Source organism: Ornithorhynchus anatinus, chromosome 1 (genome assembly GCF_004115215.2).
Source record: "Ornithorhynchus anatinus isolate Pmale09 chromosome 1, mOrnAna1.pri.v4, whole genome shotgun sequence".
NCBI classification, from domain to species: Eukaryota; Metazoa; Chordata; class Mammalia; order Monotremata; family Ornithorhynchidae; genus Ornithorhynchus; species Ornithorhynchus anatinus.
Genome location: NC_041728.1, coordinates 133,808,003 through 133,835,701, shown reverse-complemented (window position 1 = coordinate 133,835,701; position 27,699 = coordinate 133,808,003). Strand labels below are relative to the sequence as shown.

The window sequence follows — 27,699 nt, the reverse complement described above, 5'->3', positions numbered from 1 at the left end:
GATACAGGGTCATCAGGTTGGCCCACGTGAGGCTCACAGTCTTAATCCCCATTTTACAGATGAGGGAACTGAGGCCCAGAGAAGTGAAGTGACTCGCCCACAGTCACACAGCTGCCAAGTGGCAGAGCCGGGATACGCTGTACTAAGCACTGGGGTGGATAGAAGCCATCCGGGTGGGATACAGTCCCCGTCCCACGTGGGGCTCACAGGCTCAATCCCCATTTTACAGACAAGGTCACTGAGGTCCAGAGAAGTGAAACTGACTTGCCCAAGGTCACGCAGCAGACAAGCGGTGGAGTGGGAATTAGAACCCGTGACCTTCCGACTCCCAAGCCCGGGCTCTGTCCGCTACGTCAAGGTACAAGCTAATCAGGTTGGACGTAGGCCACGTCTCACGTGGGGCTCATACGTAATCTCAAGCTGGTGCACTGTGGCTAAATTGGGGTGATGTAAATATCTGGGTTCCCTTGGGGAGGCCCCAGCCCGACCGTTCTGCTCTTTACCTTTGTCTTCGAGGAAATTCAACTTCACTGTCCACTTCTCCTTCTTCCTCTTCAGAGGACTCATCGCCGCTCTAAGAGGAATAAGAAAACAGTTGGATGAGGGTTGCTATTTGTGCTTTTGCCATCGAGCTGTCTCCGACCCGTAGCGACGCCACGGACACATCTCTCCCAGAACGTCCCCCCTCCATCTGCAATCGTTCTGGTAGTGGATCCGTAGAGTTCGCTTGGTAAAAAAAACGGAAGCGGTTTGCCGTTGCCTCCTTTCATTCATTCAATAGCATTTATTGAGCGCTTACTATGTGCAGAGCACTGTACTATGCCCTTGGAATGTACGATTCGGCAACAGATAGAGACAATCCCTACTAACAACGGGCTCACGGTCTAGAAGGGGGGAGACAGACAACAAAACAGAGCAAAACAAGTAGATGGGCATCAATAGCATCAATATAAATAAATGGAATTATAGATGTAAACATATCATTAATAAAATAAATAGAATCAAAAATATGACTCCTTTCACACAGTCAACCCGAGTTTCTGCCCTCAACTCTCTCTTATGCCGCTGCTGCCCGGCATGGCTGGGTTTTGACTTGTGGCAGACGGCCTGCCACTCGCTAGCCACTGGCCGAGCTAGGAATAATAATTTTAATAATTTTGGTATTTGTTAAGCACTTACTTTGTGCCAAGCACTGTTCTAAGCGCTGGGATAGATACAAGGTAATCAGGTTGTCCCACGTGGGTCTCACAGTCTTAATCCCCATTTGGCAGATGAGGTAACTGAGGCACAGAGAAGTTAAGTGACTTGCCTAAAGTCACACAGCCGATAAGTGGCGGAGCCGGGATTAGAACCCACGACCTCTGACTCCCAGGGTCTTTCCACTGAGCCACGCTGCTTGAAATGGAACGGACAGGCCTCGGCTTGACCCTCCCTCCTGTAGTTGAGACTGGTAGAGGACTGGAAACCCTCTGCCGCCCACCTCCTCACCGTCCCCCGTTCTCGCCTGTCCCGCCGTCGACCGCTGGCCCCCGTCCCCCCGCTGTCCCGGAACGTCCTCCCTCCTCACCTCCGCCACACTCACTCTCTTCCCCTCTTCAAAGCCCTACTGAGAGCTCACCTCCTCCAGGAGGCCTTCCCACATTGAGCTTCCCTTTTTCCCTCTGTTCCCTCTCTGCTCCCCCTCCGCCCCCTCCCCCTTCTCCCTTTCACCTCCCCTCAGCTAAGCCCCTTTTCCCTTCCCCTCCCCTCAGCACTGTGCTCATTTGTATATATTATTTATTACCCTATTTATTTTGTTAATGAGGTGTACATCCCCTTGATTCTATTTATCCTGATTATGTTGTCTTGTTTTTGTCCGTCTGTCTCCCCCGATTAGACTGTGAGCCCACTGTTGGGCAGGGATTGCCTCTATCTGTTGCCGGATTGTTTATGCCAAGTGCTTAGTACGGTGCTCTGCACATAGTAAGCGCTCAATAAATACTACTGAATGACCCCGAGAGGGGAGGGTTGCTACTGGGAAAGTATAAATCCATTTTTTCCAAGAACGGGACAAGGTAGAGAGGAAGGAAATGAAGCTGTCTGACCTAGTGGAAAAAGCAAGGGCCTGGGAGTCCGAGGACCCGGCTTCTGATCCTTCTCTGCCAACTGCTGGGTGAACTTGGGCAGGTCACTTCATTTATTCACTCATTCATTTGTATTTATTGAGCGCTTACTGAGTGCAGAGCACTGTACTAACTGCTTGGAAAGTACAATTTGGCAACAAATAGAGACAATCCCTGCCCAACAACGGGCTCACAGCCTAGAAGGGAGGAGACAGACAACAAAATAAAGCAAAACAAGTAGATGGGCATCAATAGCATCAATATAAATAAATAGAATTATAGATATATACATATCATTAATAAAATAAATGGAATAAAAAATATGTACATCGATAACCAAGTGCTGTGGGGCAGGGAGGGGAGTAGAGCAGAGGGAGGGAGTCGGGGCGATGGGGAGGGGAGGAGGAGCAGAGGAAAAGGGGGGCTCAGTGTGGGAAGGCCTCCTGGAGGAGGTGAGCTCTCAGTAGGGCTTTGGAGTGGGGGAAGAGAGTTAGTTTGGCGGCTGTGCGAAGGGAGGGCGTTCCAGGACGGAGTAGGAGGTGGGCCGGGGGTCGACGGTGGGAGAAGCGAGAACGAGGCACAGAGAGGAGGTTAGCGGCGGCAGAGGAGCGGAGTGTGCGGGCTGGGCTGGAGAAGGAGGGAAGGGAGGTGAGGTAGGAGGGGGCAAGGGGATGGACAGCTTTTCTGTGCCTCAGTTATCACTCTCAAGGGGATAGAGCATGGCCAGGGAGTGAGAAGGTCCTGGGTTCTAATCCTAGCTCCAACACTTGTCTACTGTTGTGATCTTGGGCAACTCATTTTGCTTCTCTGGGTCTCAGTTCCCTCATCTGTAAAATGGGGATTAAGACTGTGAGCCCCCTGTGGGACAGGGACTGTGTCCCACCCGATTATCTTGTATCTACCCCAGCATTTAGTTGGGTTCCTGGCACAAAGTAAGCACTTAAATACCATAAAAAAAAAAATCACACTTGGGACACACCTCAGTTGAAAACTGCAGCCAGCTGAGCTGTGGGCCGGGATTGTCTCTCTCTATTGCTGAATTGTACTTTTTCAGCACTTAGTACAGTGCTCTGCACACAGTAAGTGCTCAATCAATACGACTGAAGGAATGAATCAATCCACTGTTGTAAAAAGTACCTACAGCTGTTTATTTGTGCGTGAGTCATTCATTCATTCAATCGTATTTATTAAAAATTTACTGTGTGCAGAGCACTGTACTAAGCGCTTGGGAGAATACGATGCAATAAACCGTGACAATCCCTGCCCACAACGAGCTCACAGTCTAGAGGGGTTCAGGATGAGAATTAATGTCTGTCGCCCCGTCTACAGACTGTAAGCCCGCTGTGGGCTGGGAATGTGTCTGTTTATTGTTGTATTGTACTCTCCCAAGCACTTAGGCCAGTGCTCTGCACACGGTTAGCACTCAATAAATACAACTGGTTAAATCAATTAATTTAAATCAAATTAAATCAATCTAGTCCCTTCCTACTAGACTCTGCCTGTCTGATCTATCCCCAACCTATCCGCCTAGCGCTACCTAGCCTGCAGGCCCCTCAGTAAATTCTTTTCCTTCCTCTGTTGGTTCCCCCAGGAGATGTTTCGGGAGGTTACGGTGCTCCTCTAGACTCGTATTAGGCAGAGAATGTGTCTACATTAGAAGCAGAGTGGCCTAGTGGCTGGAGCCCAGGCCTGGGAGTCAGAAAGATCTGGGTTCTAATCCCGCCTCCGCCACTTGTCTGCTGTGTGATCTCGAGCAAGTCCCTTCAATTCTCTGGGTTTCAGTTCCCTCATCTGTAAAATGGGGATTAAGACTGTGAACCCCATGTGGGACGTGGACGGTGCCCAATCTGATTAGCTTGTACCTACCCTAGCGCTTAGAACAGTGCTTGACACATAGAAAGGGCTTAACAAATACCGTTGTTATCATCGACTGTGTCCTGTTGTTATATTGTACTCTCCCAAGCGCTTAGTAATGATAATAACTGTGGTTATTAACCTTTAGACTCCCAGGCCCGTGCTCTATCCACTCCGCCACACCGTACGCAGGAAACGCTCAGTAAATACGACCGAATGAATGAATGCTCCGTACGCGGTAAGCGCTCCAGAAACACGATCGATCGATGGATTGATTGATTGGGTTCTTTCCCAGGAGGCAGCGGGACGCCTCTTACCTTCCGAAGGGGCCTTACGTGGCGAGGTAGAATGGGGGGGGTCGCGTGCTGGGGGTCGCCGAGGGAGGAGGCCGACCTGCAGCCGCCCAACTCGTCGTCGTCCATCTCCTCCGGCCCGCCGACGCGGTCGTCCGGGGGGCCGCGGGCCGGGCCGTCGGGAGAGTTCAGGACCACGTGCTTCCCTTCGCGCCCGGCGGAAGGCGGCCCCTCGGCCCCGGCCCGCCCCGGCCGGCACCGGAGGCAGGGGTCCCAGGGCTCGGCCCCCCGGCCCCCGGCCGAAGGAGCCCCGTCCCACCGGCCGTCGGCCGCCACGGCGGTGGAGATGAGGTCGGGGCTGGAGCCCGCCACCTGCCTCTGGGCGTGGTTGCTCAGAGGGCTGCGCAGGGCGGCCGCCGGACCGAAGTACCTCAGGTTGTTGGCGCAGTTGGCAACGTCCTGCCCGTGCACGTTGAGCCTGGGATAGGAGCCGAAGGAGAAGGGGGGAGGGGGGTGCTGGTGCTGCTGGGGACCGGGGCGATCGCCGAGGCGGTCGGGGGGCTGGTGTTGGCCCGGCTGAGGCGAGTCTTCCGGGGTTGGCTGATTTTTCAAGATGGCCGCAAAGTCGCCATGGCTGCCTTTGCTGTTCCCCCGGCGGTGTCGCGGTTTGCTGCGGTATCGGCCCTTGCCGCTCGGGGTGGACATTTTGGGGCTCCCGGAGACCGGAGAGCCCTGGGGAACCGCTTCCACGCTGGGGATGCCTTCTGATCTCAGCAGGTCTGGCCTGGGACACGAGAAAGGACGTTCGTTCATTCATTCAGTCGATTCGATTTTCGACCGAAATAGCAGCATGGGCAATCCTAGCCCAGATAAATTCATTCCAAGTCTGCTTCCCTGCCCCTTGAGGGGCAAATAACTGAAGTCCTTTCATTCATTCATTCAATAGTATTTATTGAGCGCTTACTATGCGCAGAGCACTGCACTAAGCGCTTGGAATGGACAAATCGGTAACAGAGACAGTCCCTGCCCTTTGACGGGCTTACGGTCTAACCGGGGGAGACGGACGGACAAAAACAATGGCAATAAATAGAATCGAGGGAATGAACATCTCATTAAAACAATAGCAGATAAATAGAATCAAGGTGATGTACATCTCATTAGCAAAGTAAATAGGGTAATGAAAATATATACAGTCGAGCGGACGAGTACGGTGCTGAGGTAGAGCTACCAAGTCTTCAGGACAAAAAGTAAAGAAGTATTTACCGAGCGCTTACTTGTGCCGAGCGCTGGTCTGAGCGCTAGGGAGAGGCCAATATAATGAAAAATAATAATGGTTTTTGTTTAGTGCTTACTCTGTGCCAGGCACTGTACTAAGCACTGGGCTGGATAGAAGCAAATCACGTTGGACACAGTCCCTGTCCCCCAGGGGACTCACAGTCTCAATCCTCATTTGACAGATGAAGCAACTGAGGCCCAGAGAAGTGAAGTGACTTGCCCAAGGCCACATAGCACACAAGTGGCAGAGCTGCTTTTGCTTACTGTGTGCAGAGCACTGGGCTGAGAGCTTGGGAGAGTCCCATATAATGATAGTAATAATAATGATGAGGGCGTTTGTTAAGCGCTTACTATCTACAGAGAAGCAGCGTGGCTCAGTGGCAAGAACACGGGCTTGGGAGTCAGAGGTCATGGGTTCGAATCGCGACTCTGCCGCTCGTCAGCTGTGTGACGGTGGGCAAGTCGCTTCACTTCTCTGGGCCTCAGTTCCCTCATCTGTAAAATGGGGATTAAGACTGTGAGCCTCACGTGCGACAACCTGATTATCCTCTATCTCCCCCAGCACTTAGAACAGTGCTCGGCACATAGCAAGCACTTAACAAATACCACCATACTATCATTATCTGCTAGGCACTGTACTAAGCGCTGGGCCGGATACAAGCAAATCAAGTTGGACACAGTCCCTGTCCCACGTGGGGCTCACGGCTCAATCTCCATTTTACGGGTGAGGGAACTGAGGCCCTGAGAAGTGAAGTGACTCGCCCAAGGTCACACAGCAGACGAGTGGCGGAGGTGGGATTAGAACCTATGACCTTCTGACTCCCGGGTCCATGCTCTATTTACTAGACCACGCCCACAATAAATTTACAGTCTAAAGGGTATTCAGAGAGTGGGCATGAGGGCAAATTATAGGACACAATGACAAGTGAATCACGGGAATCCACTGGCTCAGATCCGACAATCGCTGTCCCCCGCTTTGAAGTCTTATCGAAGGCACATCTCCTTCAACAGGTCTTTCCTGACTAAGGCCTCCTTTCCTCCTCTCCCATTTCCTCCTGTTTCGCCCTGATTTGCTCCCTTTATTCACCCCATCCTCAGCCCCACATATCCCTAATTTATTTTTTTATATTACTATCTCTCCCTCCCGTAGGCTCACTGTGGGCCAGGAACGTGTCTGTTATATGGTATTCTCCCAAGCGTTGAGTACAGTGCTCCGTATACAGTTTGAGCTCAGTTACTATGGTTGATTGATTGACGATGTATTCGACCCGGCACAAAATTAAAAACGTCGGTTATTTCACCGGAGATTAGGTCGCTGCTGTATTTTTGAACCAAAATAGCAGCATGGGCAATCCTAGCCCAGATAAATTCATTCCAAGTCTGCTTCCCCTGCCCCTTGAGGGGCAAATAACTGAAGTCCTTTCATAGAGCCACCAAGTCTTTGGGAAAAAAGTAAAGAAGGAAAATAAAGAATTCCCAGGTAGGGAGGGAGGCTAGAGCCGAGGGGAGCGGGCAGAGGGAGAGGGGAGCAAGCGGTCAGTACAGTGCTTTGCACACAGTAAGCCCTCAGTAAATATGATTGAATGGATGGAAGTGAGGGCGGACCAGGCTTAGCAGGGCAGATGCCCTAGTGAGGGGAGGGGCTCACACCATCCCTTCCTCTAGACTGTAAGCTCGTTGTGGGCAGGTAATGAGGCTACCAACTCTGTCAGTTGTACTCCTCACCACTGGCTTTAAAGCAGTCAATCCCCTTGCCCCCTCCTACCTCATCTCACTACTCTCCTACTACAATCCAGCCCACACTCTTTGCTCCTCTACTGCCAACCTTCTCCCTGTACCTCGATCTCATTTATCTCGCCACCGACCTCTCGCCCTCTTCCTGACTCTGGCCTGGGACGCCCTCCCTCTTCATATCCGACAATGACTCTCCCCGCCTTCAAAGCCTTATTAAGTTCCCATCTCCTCCAAGAAGCCTTCCCCGACTAAGCCCTCCTTTCCCCTTCTCCCATTCCCTTATGCGACGGACTGATCGGCCCCTTTCATTCATTCCCCCCTCCAAGCCCCATGGCATTTATGTCCATATCTGTAGTTTCTTTATTTATATGAATGTCAGACTCCCCCTCTAGACCGTAAGCTTGTTGTGGGCAGGGAATCTGTACAACTCTAGTAGCTGTGGATTCTCTTTGTGGCGGGATCCAGGGTAGTACAGTGCTCTGTACACAGTAAGCACTCAATAAATACCATTGATTGACTGATTGACTGATTCTCTGCCCATTCCAGAACTTGCCCCAGCTCTGCCCTGCCTCTGGTTCTCGGCCCTGGGCTTTCCCTCCCCTGGATCTGTCCCTTTTTGCTCCCAAGGTCAGCAGGTGCTTAGCCACAGGGATGCTGCTTGGACCCAGAACTCAGTTGCTCAGCAGCGTGGCCTAATGGGTAGAGCATGGGCCTGGGAGTCAGAAGGACACGGGTTCTAATCCCGGCCCCGCCACATGTCTGTTGTCTTACCTTAGGCAAGGCACTTCACTTCTCTGGGCCTCAGTGACCTCCTCTGTAAAAGAGGGATTAAGACTGCAAGCCCTGTGTGGGCCGATTAACCGACCTGATTAACTTTTATCAACCCCAGTGCTTAGTTCAGTGCCTGGCACATAGTAAGTGCTTAACAAATACCATTAAAAAAATACATCTTATCAGTTTTATGTTCAGCACCTTGAGCTCCATCTTCCCCAGTAACAGTTCAATTTAGTTATTAAAGCCAAAGCTGTTCAAGGAAAATTAATCTACACCCATAATTTAGGGCACCAGCCAAGAGAATGCATCTCACCCAAATGCTCAGAGGAGATAGTTTCCTTTAGACAAAGCATCAGATGGCAGCAAACTCTAAGTTTCTTCATACCGGCTATTTGATTTCTGAGCTGTGCTAAATAGCTCCCTTCAGAGGATTTAAAAAGTCACTCCTTGTTCTAATCTCAGAACAATGGCTGGTCATCATGAACTTCAGAGTAATCTATATCGAGGAGCAGTGTGGCCTAACGGGAAGAGCACGGGCCTGGGAGTCAGAGGACTTGCCTGCTGTGTGACCTTGGACAAGTCTCTTGACTTCGCAGTGTCCCAGTTCCCTCATCTGCAAAAAGGGGGTGAAGACTGTGAGCCCCATGTAGGACAGGGACTGTGTCCAACCCGATTTACTTGCATCCACCCCAGAGCTTAGTATGGAGCCTGACATACAGTAAGCATTTAATAAATACCACACTTATTACATCAATCATTACTATTACTATTATATTTATATACTTGAATAATAATTATGGTATTTGTTAAGCACTTACTATGTGCCAGGGACTGTACTAAACACTGGGGGGGGAAACAAGCAAATCGGGTTGGACAGAGTCCCTGTCCCACATGGGGCTCCCAGTCGCAATCCCCATTCTGCAGATGAGGTAACTGAGGCACAGAGAAGTAAAGTGACTTGCCCAGGGCCCCAAAGTAGACAGTTAATAATAATGTTGGTATTTGTTAAGCGCTTACTATGTGCAGAGCACTCTTCTAAGCGCTGGGGTAGACACAGGGGAATCAGGTTGTCCCACGTGGGGCTCACCGTCTTAATCCCCATTTTACAGATGAGGTAACTGAGGGACAGAGAAGTGAAGTGACTTGCCCACAATCACACGGCTGACAAGTGGCAGAGCCGGGATTCCAAATCATGACCTCTGACTCCAAAGCTCGTGCTCTTTCCACTGAGCCATGCTGCTTTTGGCAGAGCCAGAATTAGAATCCATGACCTTCTGACTCCCAAGCCTGTGCTCTATCCATTAGAGCAGTTTTCACATCTTGTGGCTATTGCTAGTACTACTACTAATTATAATAATAATTTGCTATTTGTTAAGTGCTTACTATGTGCAGAGCACTGTTCTAAGCACTGGGGTAGATAGAGAGTAATCAGGTTGTCCCACGTGAGGCTCACGGTCTTAATCCCCATTTTCCAGATGAGGGAACTGAGGCACAGAGAAGTGAAGTGACTTGCCCACAGTCACACAGCTGGTATTTGTTAAGCACTTACTATGTTCCAAGCACTGTTCTAAGCACTGGGGTAAATATAAGGTAATCAGGTAGTCCCACTTGGGGCTCACAGTCTTAATCCTCATTTTACAGATGAGGTAACTGAGGCACAGAGAAATTAAGCGGCTTGCCCAAGGTCACGCAGCAGACAAGTGGTGGAGCCAGAATTAGAACCCACATCCTCTGATTCCCAAGCCCATGCTCTTTCCACTAAGTCAAGCTGCTTCTCCCAGCATGTTAAATAACCTACATCTCTGAAATTGTTTCCCATAGGTAATATTTTCCAACTATCTTTGTGATTCTACTCTGAACTGCAATTTCTTTTTGTCTAAATTACTTTGCAAAGCTCAGAAGAGGGCACAATTCTCTTAATTAAAAATCCGATCAGGACAACATACAAGAAGAGTTTTCACAGATTTTATATGTTACGTATTTGTTTACACTTCTTGGTAACACGCTGGCATCATTAATGACAGCATGGTTTTATGAGATCTTTTATCTGTTGTTCTTAAAATAAACAGGTCGTTTCCCATCTTATATTTGGGCAGTGAAGAAAAATGCCCTCCTTCACTTGTTCCTATTGATTTCGATTCTATTTGTGTGTGTGTGTGTGTGGTATCTGTTAAGTGCATACTATGTGCCAGGGGCTGGACTAATTGCTGGGGAAAATACAAGCTAATTAGGTTGGACACAGTCCTTCTCCAACATGGGGCTAATAGTTTTAATGCCCATTTTACAGATGAGGTCACTGAGGTCCAGAAAAGTGAAGCGACTTGCCCGAGTTCACACAGCACTTACGTACATAACTGTAATTTACTTATTTATATTAATGACTGCTCCCCCTCTAGACTGTAAGCTCACTGTGGGAAGGGAATGTACCTGATTATTGTTACTCTGTCACTATCAAGTGCTTAGTACAGTCTTCTGAAGACAGTAAGTGCTCAATAAATATGATTGAATGAATGAATGAATCAACAGCAGGCAAGTGGCAGAGCTAGGATTAGAATCCAGACCCAGGCACTATCCACTAGGCCAGGCTGCTTCTCTTTATTCCTGACCACTTGTATTAACTAAAGTCATTCTGAATTTTCAGTCCATCTTCCAAAGTGCTGGGCATTCCCCAAGCCACTCCATGTCATCCCCAGCAACTTGGAACCTCCCAAGAAACTGATGAGGCATTTAAGATCCAAGCCCAGAGTTCCAATTCACTATCTTCACCTTCCTTCACCTTTCTTCACCTTGGCCCTGTACCTGCTTACACTGGGAGGTGGGGGGGGAGGGCAGACTGGATGGCTCGTAGGGCATCCACAACACGGTGAACTGAAAAATGATTTTCCAAATGAAAAAAGGGAGAAAAATACATGGCAAATATTGTATCTTCTAAGCATAATGCACATCCTTTGCATATCCATATGAGAAACAGCGTTGTCTAGTGAGAAGCAGTGTGGCCTACTGGAAAGAGCACGGCCCCGGGAGTCGGAGGAGGTGGGTTCTAATCCCAGCTCTGCCACGTGTTTGCTGTGCGACTTTGGGTAAGTCACTTTCTGTGCCTCAGTCACCTCATCCGTAAAACTGGTGGGAGAAGGACTGTGTCCAACCCAATTAGCTTGTCTCTACCCCAGTGCTTAGAATAATGCTTGGCACAAAGTAAGTGCTTAACAAACACTACAGTTATTATTATTACTATAATATCCTGTGCCCACACACATTTATCAAAACCCTAAAGCCTAACCCGGCTTCACTTAGCCGTGCTTCTGGTCTGTGCTGAGGTCTCTCACCTTTTGGCTTGCACTCCTGGCTTGTGGGCCACTCCTTTCCTTTTCATCAGTTTCTCCACTGCATTGGGATGGATGATTGGCCTGACTGGATGACGCTTGTAGGTTCCAGGATACTTTTTCTCCACAGCTTGTTCTCGTCTGCAGGGTAAAATGACAAAAGGACAGTCCTCTCATCTACAGAAGACGGCAAAAACTTACCCATGGCCTATCCTAGGCCCATTTCATTCATTCATTCATTCAATTGCACTTACTGAGCGCTTACTATATGCAGAACACTGTACTAAGCGCTTGGGAGGGTACAAACTAACAATAAACAGACACATTTCCTGCCCACAATGAGCTCACTGTCTACAGGGGAAGACAGACATAAATATAAAGAAATGAATTACTGATATGTACATAAGTGTGGTGGGGCTGGGATCGGGGGAAGAACAAAGGGAGCAAGTCAGGGTGATGCAGAAGGGAGTGGGAGAAGAGGGAAGGAGGAGGAAGGAGGGCTTAATGAGGGAAGGCCTGTTGGAGGAGATAACAATAATAATAATAATGGCATTTGTTAAGCGTTTACTATGTGCCAGACACTGTACTAAGTGCCGGGGTGTTTACAAGCAAATCAAATCGGACACAGTCCCTGTCCCATGTGGGGCTCACAGTCTCATTCCCCATTTTACAGTTGAGGTAACTGAGGCACGGCGAAGTGAAGTGACTTGCCCAGGGTCACACTGCAAACCCCTGATAGAGCTGGGATTAGAACCCATGACCTGACTCCCAGGCTGGTGCTCTCTCTACTACACCATGCTGCTTTGATAAGGTTTTGAGGGGGGAGAGAGTAATTTTCTGTCCGATTTGGGGCAGGGATGGGGGCAAGGGGGAGCGTTCCAGACCAGAGGGAGGACATGGGTGAGGGGTCGGTGGTGAGGTAGACCAGAATGTGGAACAGCGAGAAGGTTGGCGGCACCAGAGGAGCGGAGTGTGCGGGCTGGGTTGCAGAAAGAGAGAAGGGAGGTGAGGTAGGAGGGGGCAAGGGGATTGACCGCTTCGAAACCAATGGTGAGGAGTTTTTCTCTGATGCGGGCAACCTCTGGAGTTTCTTGAGGAGTAAGGGAAACATGTCCTGAAGGTTTTTGTAAAAAAGTGATCTGGGCAGCAGAGTGAAGTATGGACTGGAGTGGGGAGAGACGGGAGGCTGGGAGGTCAGCAAGGAGGCTGATACAGACATCAAGCTGGGATAGGATAAGGGATTGGATTAACTCGGGAGCAATCTGGAGGGAGAGGAAGGGGTGGATTTTTGCAATGTGGTGAAGGTGGACCTGACAGGATTTAGTGATGGATTGAATATGTGGGCTGAATCAGAGAGAGGAGTTGAGGAGGATGTCGTGGTTACGGGCTTGTGAGACAGGAAGGATGGTGGTACCGTCTACAGCAATGGAAAAGTGAGGGGAAGGAAAGAGTTTGGGTGGGAAGATAAGGTTTCAAAGGCCGTTTCTATCAGTTAATCAATCAGTGGTATTTTGTTGAGCACTTACTATGCGCAGAGCACTGTACTAAGTGCTTGGGAGAATAATAAGAAGAATAATTGTGGTATTTATTAATCGTTTACTTTGTGCCATGCATTGTACTAAGCGCTGGGGTGGATACAAGCAATTAGGGTTGGACACAATCTCTGTCCTACATGGGGCTCCCAGTCTCGATCCCCATTTTACAGATGTGATAATTGTGGCACAGAGAAGTGAAGTGTCTGGCCCAAGGTCACACAGCAAACGAGTAGCAGAGCCGGGATTAGAACCCACAACCTTCTGCCTCCCAGGCCCGTGCTCTATCCACTATGCCATGCTGCTTCTCCATACAGGACTACAGAATAATCAGATGCATTCTCTGCCCTTCAGGGACTGTGGGTGAAGGAAGGGAGGAGGGAAGGGTGGAGTGGATAGTGGGTGGAAGTATGGCCTAGCAGAAAAGTAATAATAATAATTGTGGGCTGAACTGTACTTCCCAAGTGCTTAGTACAGTGCTCTGCACACAGTAAGCACTCAGTAAATACGATTGAATGAATGAATGAATGAAGCACTGGACTAGTCACTGGGGTAGAAACAAGATAATCATGCCCCACATGGGGCTCACATTCTAAATAGGAGGGAGAATGGTATTGAATCCCCATTTCGCAGATGAGGGAACTGAGGCACAGAGAAGTGAAGCGACTTGCCCAAGGTCAACACAGCAGGGAAATGGTAGAGCCAGAATTAGAACCCAGGCTCGGGCTCTTTCCACTAAGCCAAGCTTTTTCTCAAAACTCCAAGATTGGCAGTCGGGAGACCGCGGGTTTGAGTCTTAGCTCTGCCACTGGTCTGCCGGGTGACATGCAAATCACTTCTCTGTGTCTCCGTCTGTCACCTGCAAAATGGGGATAGAAATACCGGCCTCTCCCGAGGATGTGGTGAAGTCAAAAGAAGAGGACTGTGAAAAATAAAATGACCCTTTGGAAAAACCAAAGTGTTTCTTGAATTCAGGGCATTACTAATGATGGGGTCGTTTTCATATTTCCATACTCTCTCATCAGAACAGATTTCTGTCCAGAGGAATACCCAATTTAACCACTTTCTAAGAATGAGCTGATGAACCTCTCTTTCCCAGATAATTATGGGCATTGTACCGTCATTCGAGCACCCCCATTCCCAGTTCATTCATTCATTCAATAGTATTTATTGAGCGCTTACTATGTGCAGAGCACTGTACTAAGCGCTTGGAATGGACAAATCGGCAACACAGAGAGAGACAGTCCCTGCCCTTTGACGGGCTTACGGTCTAATCGGGGGAGACGGGCAGACGAGAACGATGGCGATAAATAGAGTCGAGGGGAAGAACATCTCATAAAAACGATGGCAAATAAATAGAATCGGGGTGATGTACATCTCATTAAACAAAATAAATAGGGTGATGAAGATATAGACAGTCGAGCGGACGAGTACGGTGCTGAGGGGGTGGGACGGGAGACGGGGAGGAGGGGAGGGAAAGGGGGGAGAAGAGGGTTTAGCTGTGGAGAGGTGAAGGGGGGGGTAGAGGGAGCAGAGGGAAAATGGGAGGAGCTCAGTCTGGGAAGGCCTCTAGGAGGAGGTGAGCTTTGAGTAAGGATTTGAAGAGGGGAAGAGAATTCAGGAGCCGGAGATGTCTGTGTGGGTTGTCAGTGGTGATGCTATGACATTCAGGTCAGGACTGGCCTCTGGACTCAGAGGGCTCAAGGGAGAGTAGAGTAGGACAGAGTTGTCCATAAAGGGCAGTCCCGAGGGGGAGACAGATATTAAAATAAATTACAACTGTGTCCATAAGTGCTGTGGAGCTGAGGGTGGAGTGAATAAAGGGTACAAATCCAAGTGCGAGGGAGACTCAAGTACGAGGGAGTAGAGAAAATGAGGGCTTAGTCAGGGAAGCTCTCTTGGGGGAGATGTGATTTTTAATAAGGCTGTGGAAGTAGGGAGAGTGGGACAGAGGACTGTGTACAACCTGATTATCTTCTATTCTTATTAATAAGTGCTTAAGGAATATCATTATTATTCATTCAGTCATATTTATTGAGCGCTTACTGTGTGCAGAACACTATATGAAGCGCTTGGGAGATCCAGTTCAAAACCAGAAAGGGGGTTCTGAGCCCGGCCTCAGTGGCTCTTTGGGAAAAGTGTGGCCAAGACCCCCTCTGGTCCAGCCTGAAACTGACAATAACAACAACATTAATAATAATAATGATAATAATAATATTTGTTAAGCACTTACTCCACAGCAAACTCTATATTTAGGAAAAGCAGCGTGGCCTAGTAAAAAGCACACGGAGCTGGGGGTCAGAAGGACCTGGGTTCTAATCCCAGCTCTACCAAACTCATCTGCTAGGAGCCTTGGGAGTCAGCAGACTGGCTTCTACTCCTGGCTCTGCCATTTGCTTACTGGGTGACTTTGGGCAATTTCTTTGTGCCTCGACTTCCTCATTTGTAAAACGGAAATTAAATACCCATTCTCCCTTCTCTCTTAGACTGTGATTCCCATATGTCACAGGGACTGTGTCCCACTTGCATATACTGAATCTTCCCCAGTGCTAAATTTGTTTTTTTGTTTCGTTTTTACGGAATTTGTTAAGCGCTTACCCTGTGCCAGGCATTGTACTAAGCATGAGGGTAGAGACAAGCTAATCAACGTGGCTCAGTGGAAAGAGCATGGGCTTGGAAGTCAGAAATCGTGGATTCTAATCCCGTCTCTGCCACTTGTCAGGTGTTTGACTTTGGGCAAGTCACTTCACTACCCTCACCTCAGTTACCTCATTGGTAAAATGGGGATTAAGGCTGTGAGCCCCACGTGGGACAACCTGTTAACCTTGTATCTACTCTAGCGCTTAGAGCAGTGCTTGGCACATAGTAAGCCCTTAACAAATGCCATTATCATGATTATCATCAGGTTGGACACAGTCCCTGTCCCACACGGGGCTCAGAGTCTTCATCCCCATTTTACATATGAGGTAACAGGCCCAGAGAATAATAATAATAATGTTGGTATTTGTTAAGTGCTTACTATGTGCAGAGCATTGTTCTAAGCACTGGGTTAGATACAGGGTCATCAGGTTGTCCCACGTGAGGCTCACAGCCTTCATCCCCATTTTCCAGATGAGGGAACTGAGGCCCAGAGAAGTGAAGTGACTTGGCCACAGTCACACAGCTGACACGTGGCAGAGTGGGGATTCGAACCCATGACCGCTGACACCAAAGCCCGGGCTCTTTCCACTGAGCCACGCTGTGAAGTGACTTGCTCACCCAGTAAGCAAATAGCAGAGCCAGGAGTAGAAACCAGCCCGCCGACTCCCAAGCCTGTGCCCTCTCCACTAAACCACGCTGCTTTCCCCCACTGCCTTTCTTAGTCATCCTTATTACATGTTATTAGAATCTGGGACACGGTCCTTCACCGAACAATCTCTGATTAAAACCCACTAAGTGAAAAGTGAAGAAATCAGAACAGGAGAGATCGAATCAATTAAGGAACTTCCTTTTAATCCCACTTTTCAGTAGGTGACTCATCGTGGGTTGAAAATGACTTAGCTTTGATTTCTTCGCTATCTTCAAGCTACTTCCAAGGCCTGTAGCAGGTCAGGCCCCATAGGTCCTGCATGCTTTCTCTTAATCACCTTGCCCACCACCAATTTACCTCGCTGATTTCATCCTACAACCCAGCACGTTCATTCTGCTCCTCTAACACAGCCCCACGGGGGACAACCTGATCACCCTGTATCTACCCCAGCGCTTAGAACAGTGCTCTGCACCTAGTAAGCGCTTAACAAACGCCAACATTATTATTACCGACTCTACCGCCATCTTGTCTATCTCACCGCCAACCTCTCACCCACGCCCTGCCTCCCTCCCCCTTCGTATCCGACAGACCATCCCGCTCCCTACTTTCAAAGCCTTATTCATTCATTCAACAGTATTTATTGAGCGCTTACTATGTGCAGAGCACTGTACTAAGCACTTGGAATGTACAATTCGGCAACGCATAGAGACCATCCCTGCCCAGTGATGGGCTCACAGTCTAACCGGAGGAGACAGTCGGACAAAAACAAGACAACAATATCACTATAAATAGAATCAAGGTGCTGTACGCTTCATTAACAAAATAAATAGGGTCATAAAAATCTATACAAATGAGCACAGTGCTGAGGGGAGGAGAAGGGAGGGGGGAGGAGCAGAGGGAAAGGGGGCTTAGCTGAGGGGAGGTGAAGGGGGAGAAGGGGGAGGGAGCAGAGGGTGGAGGGGGAGCAGAGGGAAAAGGGGAAGCTCAGTCTGGGAAGGCCTCTTGGAGGAGGTGAGCTCTCGGTAGGGCTTTGAAGAGGGGAAGAGAGTTAGTTTGGCGGAGGTGAGGAGGGAGGGCGTTCCGGTACCGCGGGAGGACGTGGGCCAGGTCTCTCCAAGAGAGCTTCCCTGACTAAGCCCTCATTTCCTCTACTGCCTTTCCCTTCTGTGTCCCCCTCACACTTGAATTTGTACCCTTTATTAACTCCACCCTCAGCCCCACAGCACTCACGGACATAATTGTAATTTATTTTAATGTCTGTCTCCCGCTCAGGACTCTAAGCTCCTTATGGGCAATTCTGTCCTATTGTACTCTCTCAAGTGCTTAGTTCAGTGCTCTGCAACAGTAAGCACTCAAAAATATGATTGATTTTTTTTAAGATGGAAACAGGACACGATTCGAAAAACACTTTTGTTCTATTCCTCCTCCTCCCCATATATAAAACTGTGAACCCCATGTGGGACGGGGACTGGGTCTTAAGAAATACCATTATCATTATTCATTCATCTAATCATATTTATTAAGGGCTTACCGTGTGCAGAACACTATACTAAGCGCTTGGGAGAGTACAATTCTTATTATTGTTTTTGTTGCTATTTTCTCTCCCTCCCGCTCGAATTTGTTCTCCCCAGAGGCTAGACATTAGAAACTCTGCTCAAATTAGTGCTCCTTTTTTAGTGTCGCCACTTCTTCTCTTCCAGGAAAGCATCTAATCCCATCGCTTTTGTAATTTATTTTACTGTCTGCCTCCCCCTCAGGACTGTGAGCTCCTTATGGACAACTCTGTCATACTATACTCTCTCAGGCGCTTAGTTCAGTGCTCTGCACTTGAATTAATGAATTAATAATAAATACGATCGAATGAACGAAACCACTGGCTTCATCACCGGCTCTGTCCGAGGCCAGCGATGGGAGCTCCGCTCCGCTGAAATCTGACATGAGGACATTTCCCAGAGGTTTTTCCCGCTTGCACTGTGAGCTCCATGTGTCAGTCGGTCAGTCAGTGATATTTATTGAGCTCTTATTATGTGCAGAACGCTGTACTACGCACTTGGGAGAGGACAAAATAACAATAAGCAGAAGAAGCAGCACGGCTCAGTGGAAAGAGCACGGGCTTTGGAGTCAGAGGTCATGAGTTCGAATCCCAGCTCTGCCACTTTGTCAGCCGTGTGACTGTGGGCAAGTCACTTCACTTCTCTGTGCCTCAGTTCCCTCATCGGTAAAATGGGGATTAAGACTGTGAGCCCCACGTGGGACAACCTGATTCCCCTGTGTCTACCCCAGCGCTTAGAACAGTGCTCGGCACATAGTAAGCGCTTAACAAATACCAACATTATTAATAAGCAGACCCATTCCCTGTCCACAATGAGCCTACAGTCCAGAGAGACTGGGGCAGTGTCTCTTCTGACAGACTCCGGAGCCTGTTTAGTAAGGAATTCGCAAATACCCTGATTACTATTTTTATTTTTGGAACATTTTATGTACCTTTTTTTGTATCTCTGCCCTTACACACATACACACACACACACCACCCCCCCATCACATACTTAATGAGTTCCTTCTCGCGGACCTCTAGCTGCAGCATGATGGCACTCAGCTCCATGTATAAGTTATTGGCTCTTTCCAGCTTCCTCTCATAGTGCTCACGGATATCCAAAGCGTGCCTAACAAAGGAAGGAAAAAGTTTCAGGAGACAACCGGGGCTTGGTTTCAGGGAGCGAGAATGTGGCCCATCCCTGAAGAAGGGACAAAACTGAACAGTTCCTCTGAGAATTAGAGCAAAGAAGCAGTGTGGCCTACTGGATAGAGCACGGACCTGGGAGTCAGAAGGGCCTGGCTTCAGCGTGGCTGTGGGAAGCAGCGTGGCTCAGTGGACAAAGCACGGGCTTGGGAGTCAGAGGTCATGGGTTCGAATCCTGGCACTGCCACTTGCCAGCTGTGTGACTGTGGGCAAGTCACTTAACTTCTCTGTGCCTCAGTTACCTCATTTGTAAAATGGGGATGAAGACTGTGAGCCTCATGTGGGACAACCTGATTATTCTGTATCTACCCCAGCGCTTAAAACAGTGCTCTGATAATAATAATAATGTTGGTATTTGTTAAGCGCTTACTATGTGCCGAGCACTGTTCTAAGCGCTGGGGTAGACACAGGGGAATCAGGTTGTCCCACGTGGGGCTCACAGTCTTAATCCCCATTTTACAGATGAGGTAACTGAGGCACCGAGAAGTTAAGCGACTTGCCCAAAGTCACACAGCTGACAAGTGGTAGAGCCGGGGTTCGAACCCATGACCTCTGACTCCAAAGCCCGTGCTCTTTCCAGTGAGCCACGCTGCTTCTCACAGTAAGCGCTTAACAAATACCAACATTATTAATACTGGCTCTGCCGGATGTCTGCTGTGTGACCTTGGGCAAGTAACTCTATTTCTCTGGACCTCAGTTACTTCATTTGTAAAATGGAGGTTAAGAGTGTGAGCCCCATATGGGACAGGGACCGTGTCCAAACTGCTTAACTTGTATCTACCCCTGCACTTAGGACAGTGGTTGGCACATAGTAAGCGCATTATTATTATTAATGAAAGGTGCCCCAATTCGGAAGTCTTCTCCAAGCGATTAGTACAGTGCTCTGCATACTTGGAAAGAGCAGGGGCTTGGGAGTCACAGGTCATGGGTTCTTATCCCGGCCCCACCGCTTGTCAGCTGTGTGACTTTGGGCAAGCCACTTAGTTGCTCTGTGCCTCAGTTACCTCATCTGGAAAATGGGGATTAAGACTGTGAGCCCATGTAGGACAACCTGCTGACCCTGCAACTACCCCAGCACTTAGAACAGTGCTTGGCACATAGTAAGCACTTAACAGATACCATCATTCTTAAGTGCTCAATAAAAACCATTAATTGATTGATGAGTTGACTTCCCACAGTGTGGTTCTGTTTGCTGCCCTTGAAGCGACGGCTCGGACAAAATGAGTGACAGATACCGTAAAGTGGGATCTAATAATGGTAATATTAATCATTATTGTGGTATCTGTTAAGCGCTTCCTATATGTCAAGTACTGAGTACAGTGTGGCCTTGGATAAGTCACTTCACTTCTCTGGGCCTCAGTTACCTCATCTGTTAAATGAGGATTAAGACTGTGAGCCCCATCTGGGACAAGAACTGTATCCAACCTGATTTCCCTGTATCTACCCCAGCGCTTAGAACAGCGCCTGGCACATAGTAAGCGATTAAGAAATATCATTAAAAAAAGTGCTGGGGTAAGTAGATCCAAGATAATCAGGTCCCACATGGGGCTCGCAGAGAAAGCAGGAGGGAGAATAGGTATTGAATCCTCATTTTGCAGTTGAGGGAACTGAGGCACAGATTAAGTACAATGACTTGCCCAAGGTCACAGAGCAGGCAAGTGGCAGAACTTGGATTAGAACCCAGCTCCTCTGACTCCCAGGGCCATAGTCGTTCTACTAGGCCACGCTGGATCTCTACTCAGATTTTCCCAAAGATCGTGATTGAGGAGGGAGGGAGTACAGAGCGAAGGTGAAATCTTCAAGACGGTCCTAAGCATACCTGCATATAAAATCTGTATTGCCATCAAAAACAGTACAGTCTAATCTGAGGCAAATTTTCCAGTTAAAACACTTTTGCTCCTAAACTGGAGATCATCATTTCCTTATCTTCCTCTCCCCTCTCCCTCATCCACTAACCCGGAGCAGGAGGGACACTGACCCAAGGAGGGACAGAGGAGAGTGGGAAACCAGAGCGAGGGGATGAGTGGAGGGAGGAAGGGATCGGCAGAGGCCACCGAAGCTCTCTTCCAGTTGCCAGAGAGAGACTCGCCGGGAGTCAGCCGACGATTAAGGAAGTTTCTGTGGCAAGAGTCGCAGGCCCGGGGAAAGGAAATCATAGAAACGGCCACGGACCTGAGCTCTTCTCTTCGTCGGCGAATGAGTTCTTCATCTAACCGGTGTATGCAGGTTCCTTCGCTTTTAATCTTCTCAAAGTGTTTTTTCACTTCTTCTCTCCATTCAGCCTAAAGGAGGGGAATTTACATTCAGGAAATTTGGCAAATCCAGAACAAGAGCAGTTGAGCAGCATTCACTGACAATATTATGCAGGTGTAGAGGGAAGCCCTATTGCCTAGTGGGAAGAGTTTGTCTGGTCCTCCCCTGTTCCTAATTAATCCCTTCTGATTAGGCTACGGGGTACGTGCTACTTAACTGCTCTTGTGCCTCTGTTTCCTCAACTGTAAAATGGGCATTCAACTCTGTTTTCCCTCCTCCTTAGATTGTGAGCTTCATATGAGACAAGTACTGAATCCTACCTGAATTTTTTTATGGTATTTGTTAAGCACTTACTACGTGGCAGGCAGTGGGGTAGATACAAGTTTATAATAATGTTGGTATTTGTATTTGTTAAGCGCTTACTATGTGCAGAGCACTGTTCTAAGTGCTGGGGTAGACACAGGGGAATCAGGTTGTCCCACATGGGGCTCACAGTCTTCATCCCCATTTTACAGATGAGGTAACTGAGGCACAGAGAAGTGAAGTGACTTGCCCACAGTCACACAGTTAACAAGTGGCAGAGCTGGGATTCAAACTCATGACCTCTGACTCCAAAGCCCATGCTCTTTCCACTGAGCCACGCTGCTTCTCGTAGAAGAGGATCATTCCATGGTGTCGATACTATTGAATGGGAGAGAGAGCGTCCTAGTCACAGTCATGCTTTAGTAGCAAGGCTTTTAGCTTGAGAGAGAGATTATCGCTCCTATTTTAGAGATGAAATAGCCCTACTTATGGAATTAATTTCCTCAAAAGATGGAGCAAATAGTAAGAGCTCAATAATTTTTCAATAGGTTCCCAATTGCCTTGAGCAGGCCCCAAAGGGATCGTTACCTGGGATTTGAAATAAGTCTCCTGTGGCGTGGCGAGCACGTCGGCCGACGCGATGTCTAGATGCATGAGTGTCTGCCGGAAAGAAGGTCGATTTCGAGGCTTGCTCTGCCTGGAGGCAAAAACAGACAGCTCGCTCAATTCCCAAGTTGTGACAGAGATGTTCTACGCTACTCTCTAATGAGCAGTTTTTTCAGCTCCTCTAACCCTCCTCTCCCAATACAATCGGCTTTCGGTCAGTCAGTCGTCGTATTTACTGAGCACTTACTACGTATAGGGTGCTGTACTAAGTGCTTGGGAGCATGCAATAGAATAGACACATTCCTTGCCCACAATGAGCTTACAGTCTACAGGGGCAAGTCAGACATTAAGAGAAATGAATAAATCACGGATGTGTACATAAGTGCAGTGGGGCTGGGAGGAGGTAATGAATAAAGGGAGCGACTCAGGGCGGAGCAGGAGGATTTGAAGAAAAGGAAAAGAGAGCTTAGTCTGGGAAGGCCTCTTGGAGGAGATGTGCTTTTAATAGGGCTTAATTGTCTGTTGGATAATAACAGTAATAATAATAATAATAGTTAAGTGTTTACTATATGCCAAGCACTGTTCTAAGCGCTGGGGTAGATTCAAGTTAATCGGGTTGGATGCAGTCCCTGTCCCACATGGGGCTCACACTCTTAATCCCCATTTTACAGATGAGGAAATTGAGGCCCAGAGAAGCTAAGTGACTTGCCCAAGGTCACACAGCCGACATGCGGCGAAACTGGAATTAGAACTCCCTCCTCATCTGACGTGAGGAGGGAGGGCGTTCCAGGCCAGAGATAGGATGTGGGCTTTCCTCCATCTACCACTAAAAATGGGACTCCCAGATGCTTTTTGACTGCAAAACTCAAAGCTCCAGGGCCAAACCCATCTCCCTGGTGACCCATCCTTGAGATCAAGGAAAAAGAATCTGGATCGGTCTTACCTGATGGTTCATCAGTCCCCACACCTGGGGGTCCTCTCTGTTTTCCAGAAATCTTTTCTATTCTTGGGTTTGAGGAGGAAGAGGAAAGGGGTAGAGAGGTTGGAGGGGAGATCATTTTCTCACCACGTCTGCTTCATGAGGATTTTGAAGCCATCGGGACAAGTAGAAGGGACGGGAAGGTGTAGGCTGTTGCTGCCTACCCCCCAGATAATGGCTGAAGAATCCACATCCTTATAGGGAATTTCTCCCGTGAGGAGCTCCCACAGCACCACTCCGAAGGACCTGAAACAAGAGGAAAATAGGACACGAGATCCAGTATCCGATGGGAAAATGATTTCATTCATTCATTTTTTTGTTTTGTATTTATTAATTTATAATTAATTTTTGTATTTATGTACCAGGCACTGTACTAAAGCGCTGGGGTAGACACAGGTTGATCAGGTTGTGCACCGTTGCAGTCCCACGTAGGGCTCACAGTCTTAATCCCCATTGAGGTAACTGAGGCAAAGAGAAAATAAGTGACTTGCCCAAGGTCACATAGCCAATATGCGGCAGAGTCAGGTTTAGAACGCTAAACCTCAATCAATCGTATTTATTGAGTGCTTTCTGTGTGCAAATCACTGTACTAAGTGCTGGGGAGAGTACGATACAACTACAAGCAGGCATATTCCCTGCCCACAACAAGCTCGCAGTCTAGAGAGGGTGATAGATATTAATATGAATGAATAAATTATGGATATATATCTATGTGCCATGGGGATGAGAGGAAGGATGAATGAAGAGAGCAAATCAGGGCGATGCAGAAGGGAGTGGGAGGAGAGGAGGGCTTAGTCAATTGGGGTTAGTCGTGTCTTGCATTATCGGTGACACAGGGGAAGAAGAGTGCCAAAAATCCATACGATTTTGAACACAATTAGCATTCTATTCATTCATTTGATCGTATTTATTGTGTGCTTACTGTGAGCAGAGCACTGTACTAAACACTTGGGAGAATACAATACAGCCATAAACACACACATTCCCTGCCCATTACAAGCTTACGGTCTAGAGGGTGGCACCTTCCCCTAGACTTTTCCTAAGGCCTCAAAAACCTCTTTAATCTTCAGCTCCCCTTTAAAATTTCCCATTTACAGTCTCTCACGTGTGAAGGAAGATGATATTTCGGAACTTGGATGGAACAGGAGATCTACCTGCTAGAGGAAGTATTATATTTTCATTATCCTATTTATTTTGCTAATGAGATGTACATCGCCTTGATTCTATTTATTTGCTATTGTTTTAATGAGATGTTCATCCCCTTGATTCTATTTATTGCTATTGTTTTTGTCTGTCTGTCTCCTCCGATTAGACTGTAAGCCCGTCAAAGGGCAGGGACTATCTCTATCTGTTACCAGTTTGTACATTCCAAGCGTTTAGTACAGTGCTCTGCACATAGTAAGCGCTCAATAAATACTACTGAATGAATGAATGAATATAAGTCCCACTACTGCTATTATTTTTAAAAAAATATTTTATGGTATTTGTTAGGCAGCTTACTATGTGCCAGGCACTGGCGTAGATAGAAGATAATTAGGTTGGACACCGTCCATGTGCCACCTGGGTCCACAGTCTTAATCCCCAATTTACAGATGAGGTAAAAGAGGCACAGAGAAGTTAAGTGACATGTCCAAGGTCACACAGCTGGCAAGTGGAAGAGCCAAGATTAGAACGCAGGTCCTCTGACTTCCAGACCCATGCTCTTTCCACTGGGCCACACTGCTTGTAAACCATTCGGCTGCACCTGTCTCTATTGCGTTCCCTGTCAGGTGGGAGAGAACACTGCACATTTAAGAGATCATGAACCAACCCTAGAAATAGACCGTCACTACCCTAGATGCTGCTTGGGTTAGCAAACTTATTTTTCAGAAGAGGGAAGGTTCTAAATTCCATGGTTTAGTTGCTGAAACCAGGGAATCTGAGAGGGGCCACCAAGAAAATAAATACATGCCTATAGGTACAGGACCTAAAAGGAATCAGAGAACCCCGATAAAAATTAGCAGGTAGGGAGCATGTGTGTTTGACTTTCAAGGGAATTTGTTGCTAGCAGAAGTTTGAGTTCCATCGGCCTCGTGATGGAAAAAGAAAATAACGTTTGCTCCCAGTGATCAATTAATCAATCAAACAATCGTACTTATTGAGTGTTTACTATGTGCAGACCACTGTACTCGGTGTTTGGGAGAGTACAATACAACAGAATTAGCAGATATATTCCCTGCCCATAGCGAGGTTATGTTCTAGAGGGATATCTAGATGCTGATTTGGGGCTGTATATTTTATTTTTGTTAGTTTTACTGAGCATTCAAAAATAGGGGAAGTCTTTAAGTCTGGCCTGTTTTTCCATCTGGTGCTATTTATCAAAAAAAAAAGTCAAACTTTTTTATGTACTTGAGTTCGTTTGATTCCCTCACAGTTCCTCAAACTTCGCCGTCTTTTTCCAATGGGTTCCCTAAACACTCAAGAACAGCACAGTCCATGAGAAATCGACACCGAGAAACCCCAAGGGGAAGGAAAAATACCAAAAGGGCGATGAAGGAGAAAAGAGTGAGAAGACACAGCTTCGCAATTATCCCCCCGGTTTCACTCACCAGATATCCACTTTCTCCGAGACAGGCTCGTTGCGAATCACCTCTGGTGCCATCCATGCCACCGTACCAGCGAAGGACATTTTGGTACTTTTATCACTGAGTTCTTTAGAAGTGCCAAAATCTGAAATCTTGACTGCATCTGTGTGAGTGACTAATACACTAAAAAACGAGGAGAAAAACCCATGGCATTTAGCTTCGAAGAAAAACGCAACTGTGAAAATTTGAGTATTTCTTCCTATTAATATATCTGTGGTATTTGTTAAGAACTAACTATGTGCCGAGCACTGTTCTAAGCTCTGGGGTAGATACAAGGTAATCGGATTGGACACGGTCTCTGCCCACATGAGGCTCCCAAGCTTAATCCCCATTTTACAGAGGCGGTAACTGAGGCCCAGAGAAGTGAAGTGACTTGTCCAAGGTCACACAGCAGACAAGTGGCAGAGCCGGGATTAGAAATCAGGTCCTTCCGACTCCCAGGTCCGTGATCTTTCCTCTAGGTTGCACCGGTCCCCCTCTCCCTTGGCGGAGCCTGAGAGCGATCCTAAATGTTAATAGCACAGCAGCATTCTCGTTTTTACCAACAAAAAGTAGTTTCACACACCCGTTTCTGGGCAGGGATTGTCTCTATCTGTTGCCTAATTGTACATTCCAGGCGCTTAGTGCAGTGCTCTGCACACAGTAAGCGCTCAATAAATGAATTCAATCGAATGAATGAACAAGAGTTTGAGCTGCCCGATCAGCGACACTGAAACACACTCCACTGACAACGCTGACTCTAATCCGGGTCCCTTGATATTGAATAGAGCATCCAGCAGTGGTTTGGTTCTCCCCGAAGGCCACTGTATTAGGGATTTGTTAAAAGAGAAATTTATACAGCTGGAATGTACCGGCCCAGCGTTGAGATGGGAGAAGCAGCATAGCCTAGTGGCTACAGCGCAGGTCTGGGAGTCAGAAGGAGCTGGGTTCTAATCCCTGCACTAGTACGCTGGGTGCACTTGGGCAAGCCACTTTAATTCTCTGTGCCTCAGTTTTCTCATTTATAAAATGGGGATTAAGACTGTGAGCACCACATGGGACAGGGACTGTGTCCAGCCTGATAATCTTCTATCGACCCCAGCACTTAGAACAGTGCTTGATATACAGTAAGCGCTTAACAAATACCATCGTTATTATTGTTATTATAGTGTGGAATTCTCTCTGAAAGCTATGTGAGTAGAGCATACGCTTGTGCTCCCTCATTATCATTATTATTATTAATAACATATTAATTATATAACACATTACCCTAATTATAACATATTATAAGTATAATATAATCAATTAACATAATAAATAATAATAATATTAAGCACTTACTATGTATCAAACACTGCACTAAGTGCTTGGGTAGATACAAAATAATCAGGTCCCACATGGGGCTCCCAATTTAAGCAGGAGGGAGACCAGGTCTCGGAATCCCTACTTGGCAGATGAGGGAACTGAGGCACAGAGAAGTGACTGCCTCGGGTCACACAGCAGGCAAGTGGAGGAGGCAAGATTAGAACCCAGGTCCTCTGACCCCCAGGGCTGTGCTGTTTCCACTAGGCCACGCTGCTTTTCTTGTCACTTATCATCTCCACACTTAACGGAAGTCGGGCTGATCAGACTCTTCCAGTTTAAGCTGGACTCATCAAGTGTACACTCATTATGGGAAAGAGCCATGTCTGCTAATTCTGTTGGACTGTACTCTCCCAAATGCATAGTCATAACAATCGTGGTACTTTTAAGTGCTTACTATGTGCCAAGCACTGTTCTAGAACAGGGGTAGATTCAGGTTAATCAGGTTGGATACACTCCCTGTTCCACATGAGGCTCACACTCTTAATCCCCATTTTATAGATGAGGTAACTGAGACCCAGAGAAGTGAAGTGACTTGCCCAAGGTTACACAGCAGACGTGGGGCAGAGTTGGGATTAGAACCCAGGTCCCCCTGATTCCCAGGCCCATGGTCTACTAAGCCACGCTGCTTCTGCACATAGTGAACCCTCAGTAAATACCAACGATTGATTTACTTC

General features: G+C 47.7%; 1 protein-coding gene across 4 annotated transcripts in view; it reads right to left on the bottom strand.

The window, feature by feature from the left end:
- The window catches only part of MAP3K13 (mitogen-activated protein kinase kinase kinase 13), a 244,792-nt gene that overhangs the window by 8,187 nt on the left and 208,906 nt on the right, over positions 1 to 27,699 (bottom strand). For all 4 annotated transcript variants that reach the window (XM_029065954.2, XM_029065946.2, XM_029065960.1 and 1 more), the window contains 8 exons: positions 25,646 to 25,804; positions 23,145 to 23,303; positions 22,061 to 22,169; positions 21,089 to 21,198; positions 18,723 to 18,839; positions 11,359 to 11,496; positions 4,274 to 5,033; positions 504 to 574 (listed from right to left, as the gene is read on the bottom strand). In XM_029065954.2, coding sequence (XP_028921787.1) covers positions 504 to 574; positions 4,274 to 5,033; positions 11,359 to 11,496; positions 18,723 to 18,839; positions 21,089 to 21,198; positions 22,061 to 22,169; positions 23,145 to 23,303; positions 25,646 to 25,804 — 1,623 coding nt within the window. The remainder of the gene's footprint in view (positions 1 to 503; positions 575 to 4,273; positions 5,034 to 11,358; positions 11,497 to 18,722; positions 18,840 to 21,088; positions 21,199 to 22,060; positions 22,170 to 23,144; positions 23,304 to 25,645; positions 25,805 to 27,699) is intronic.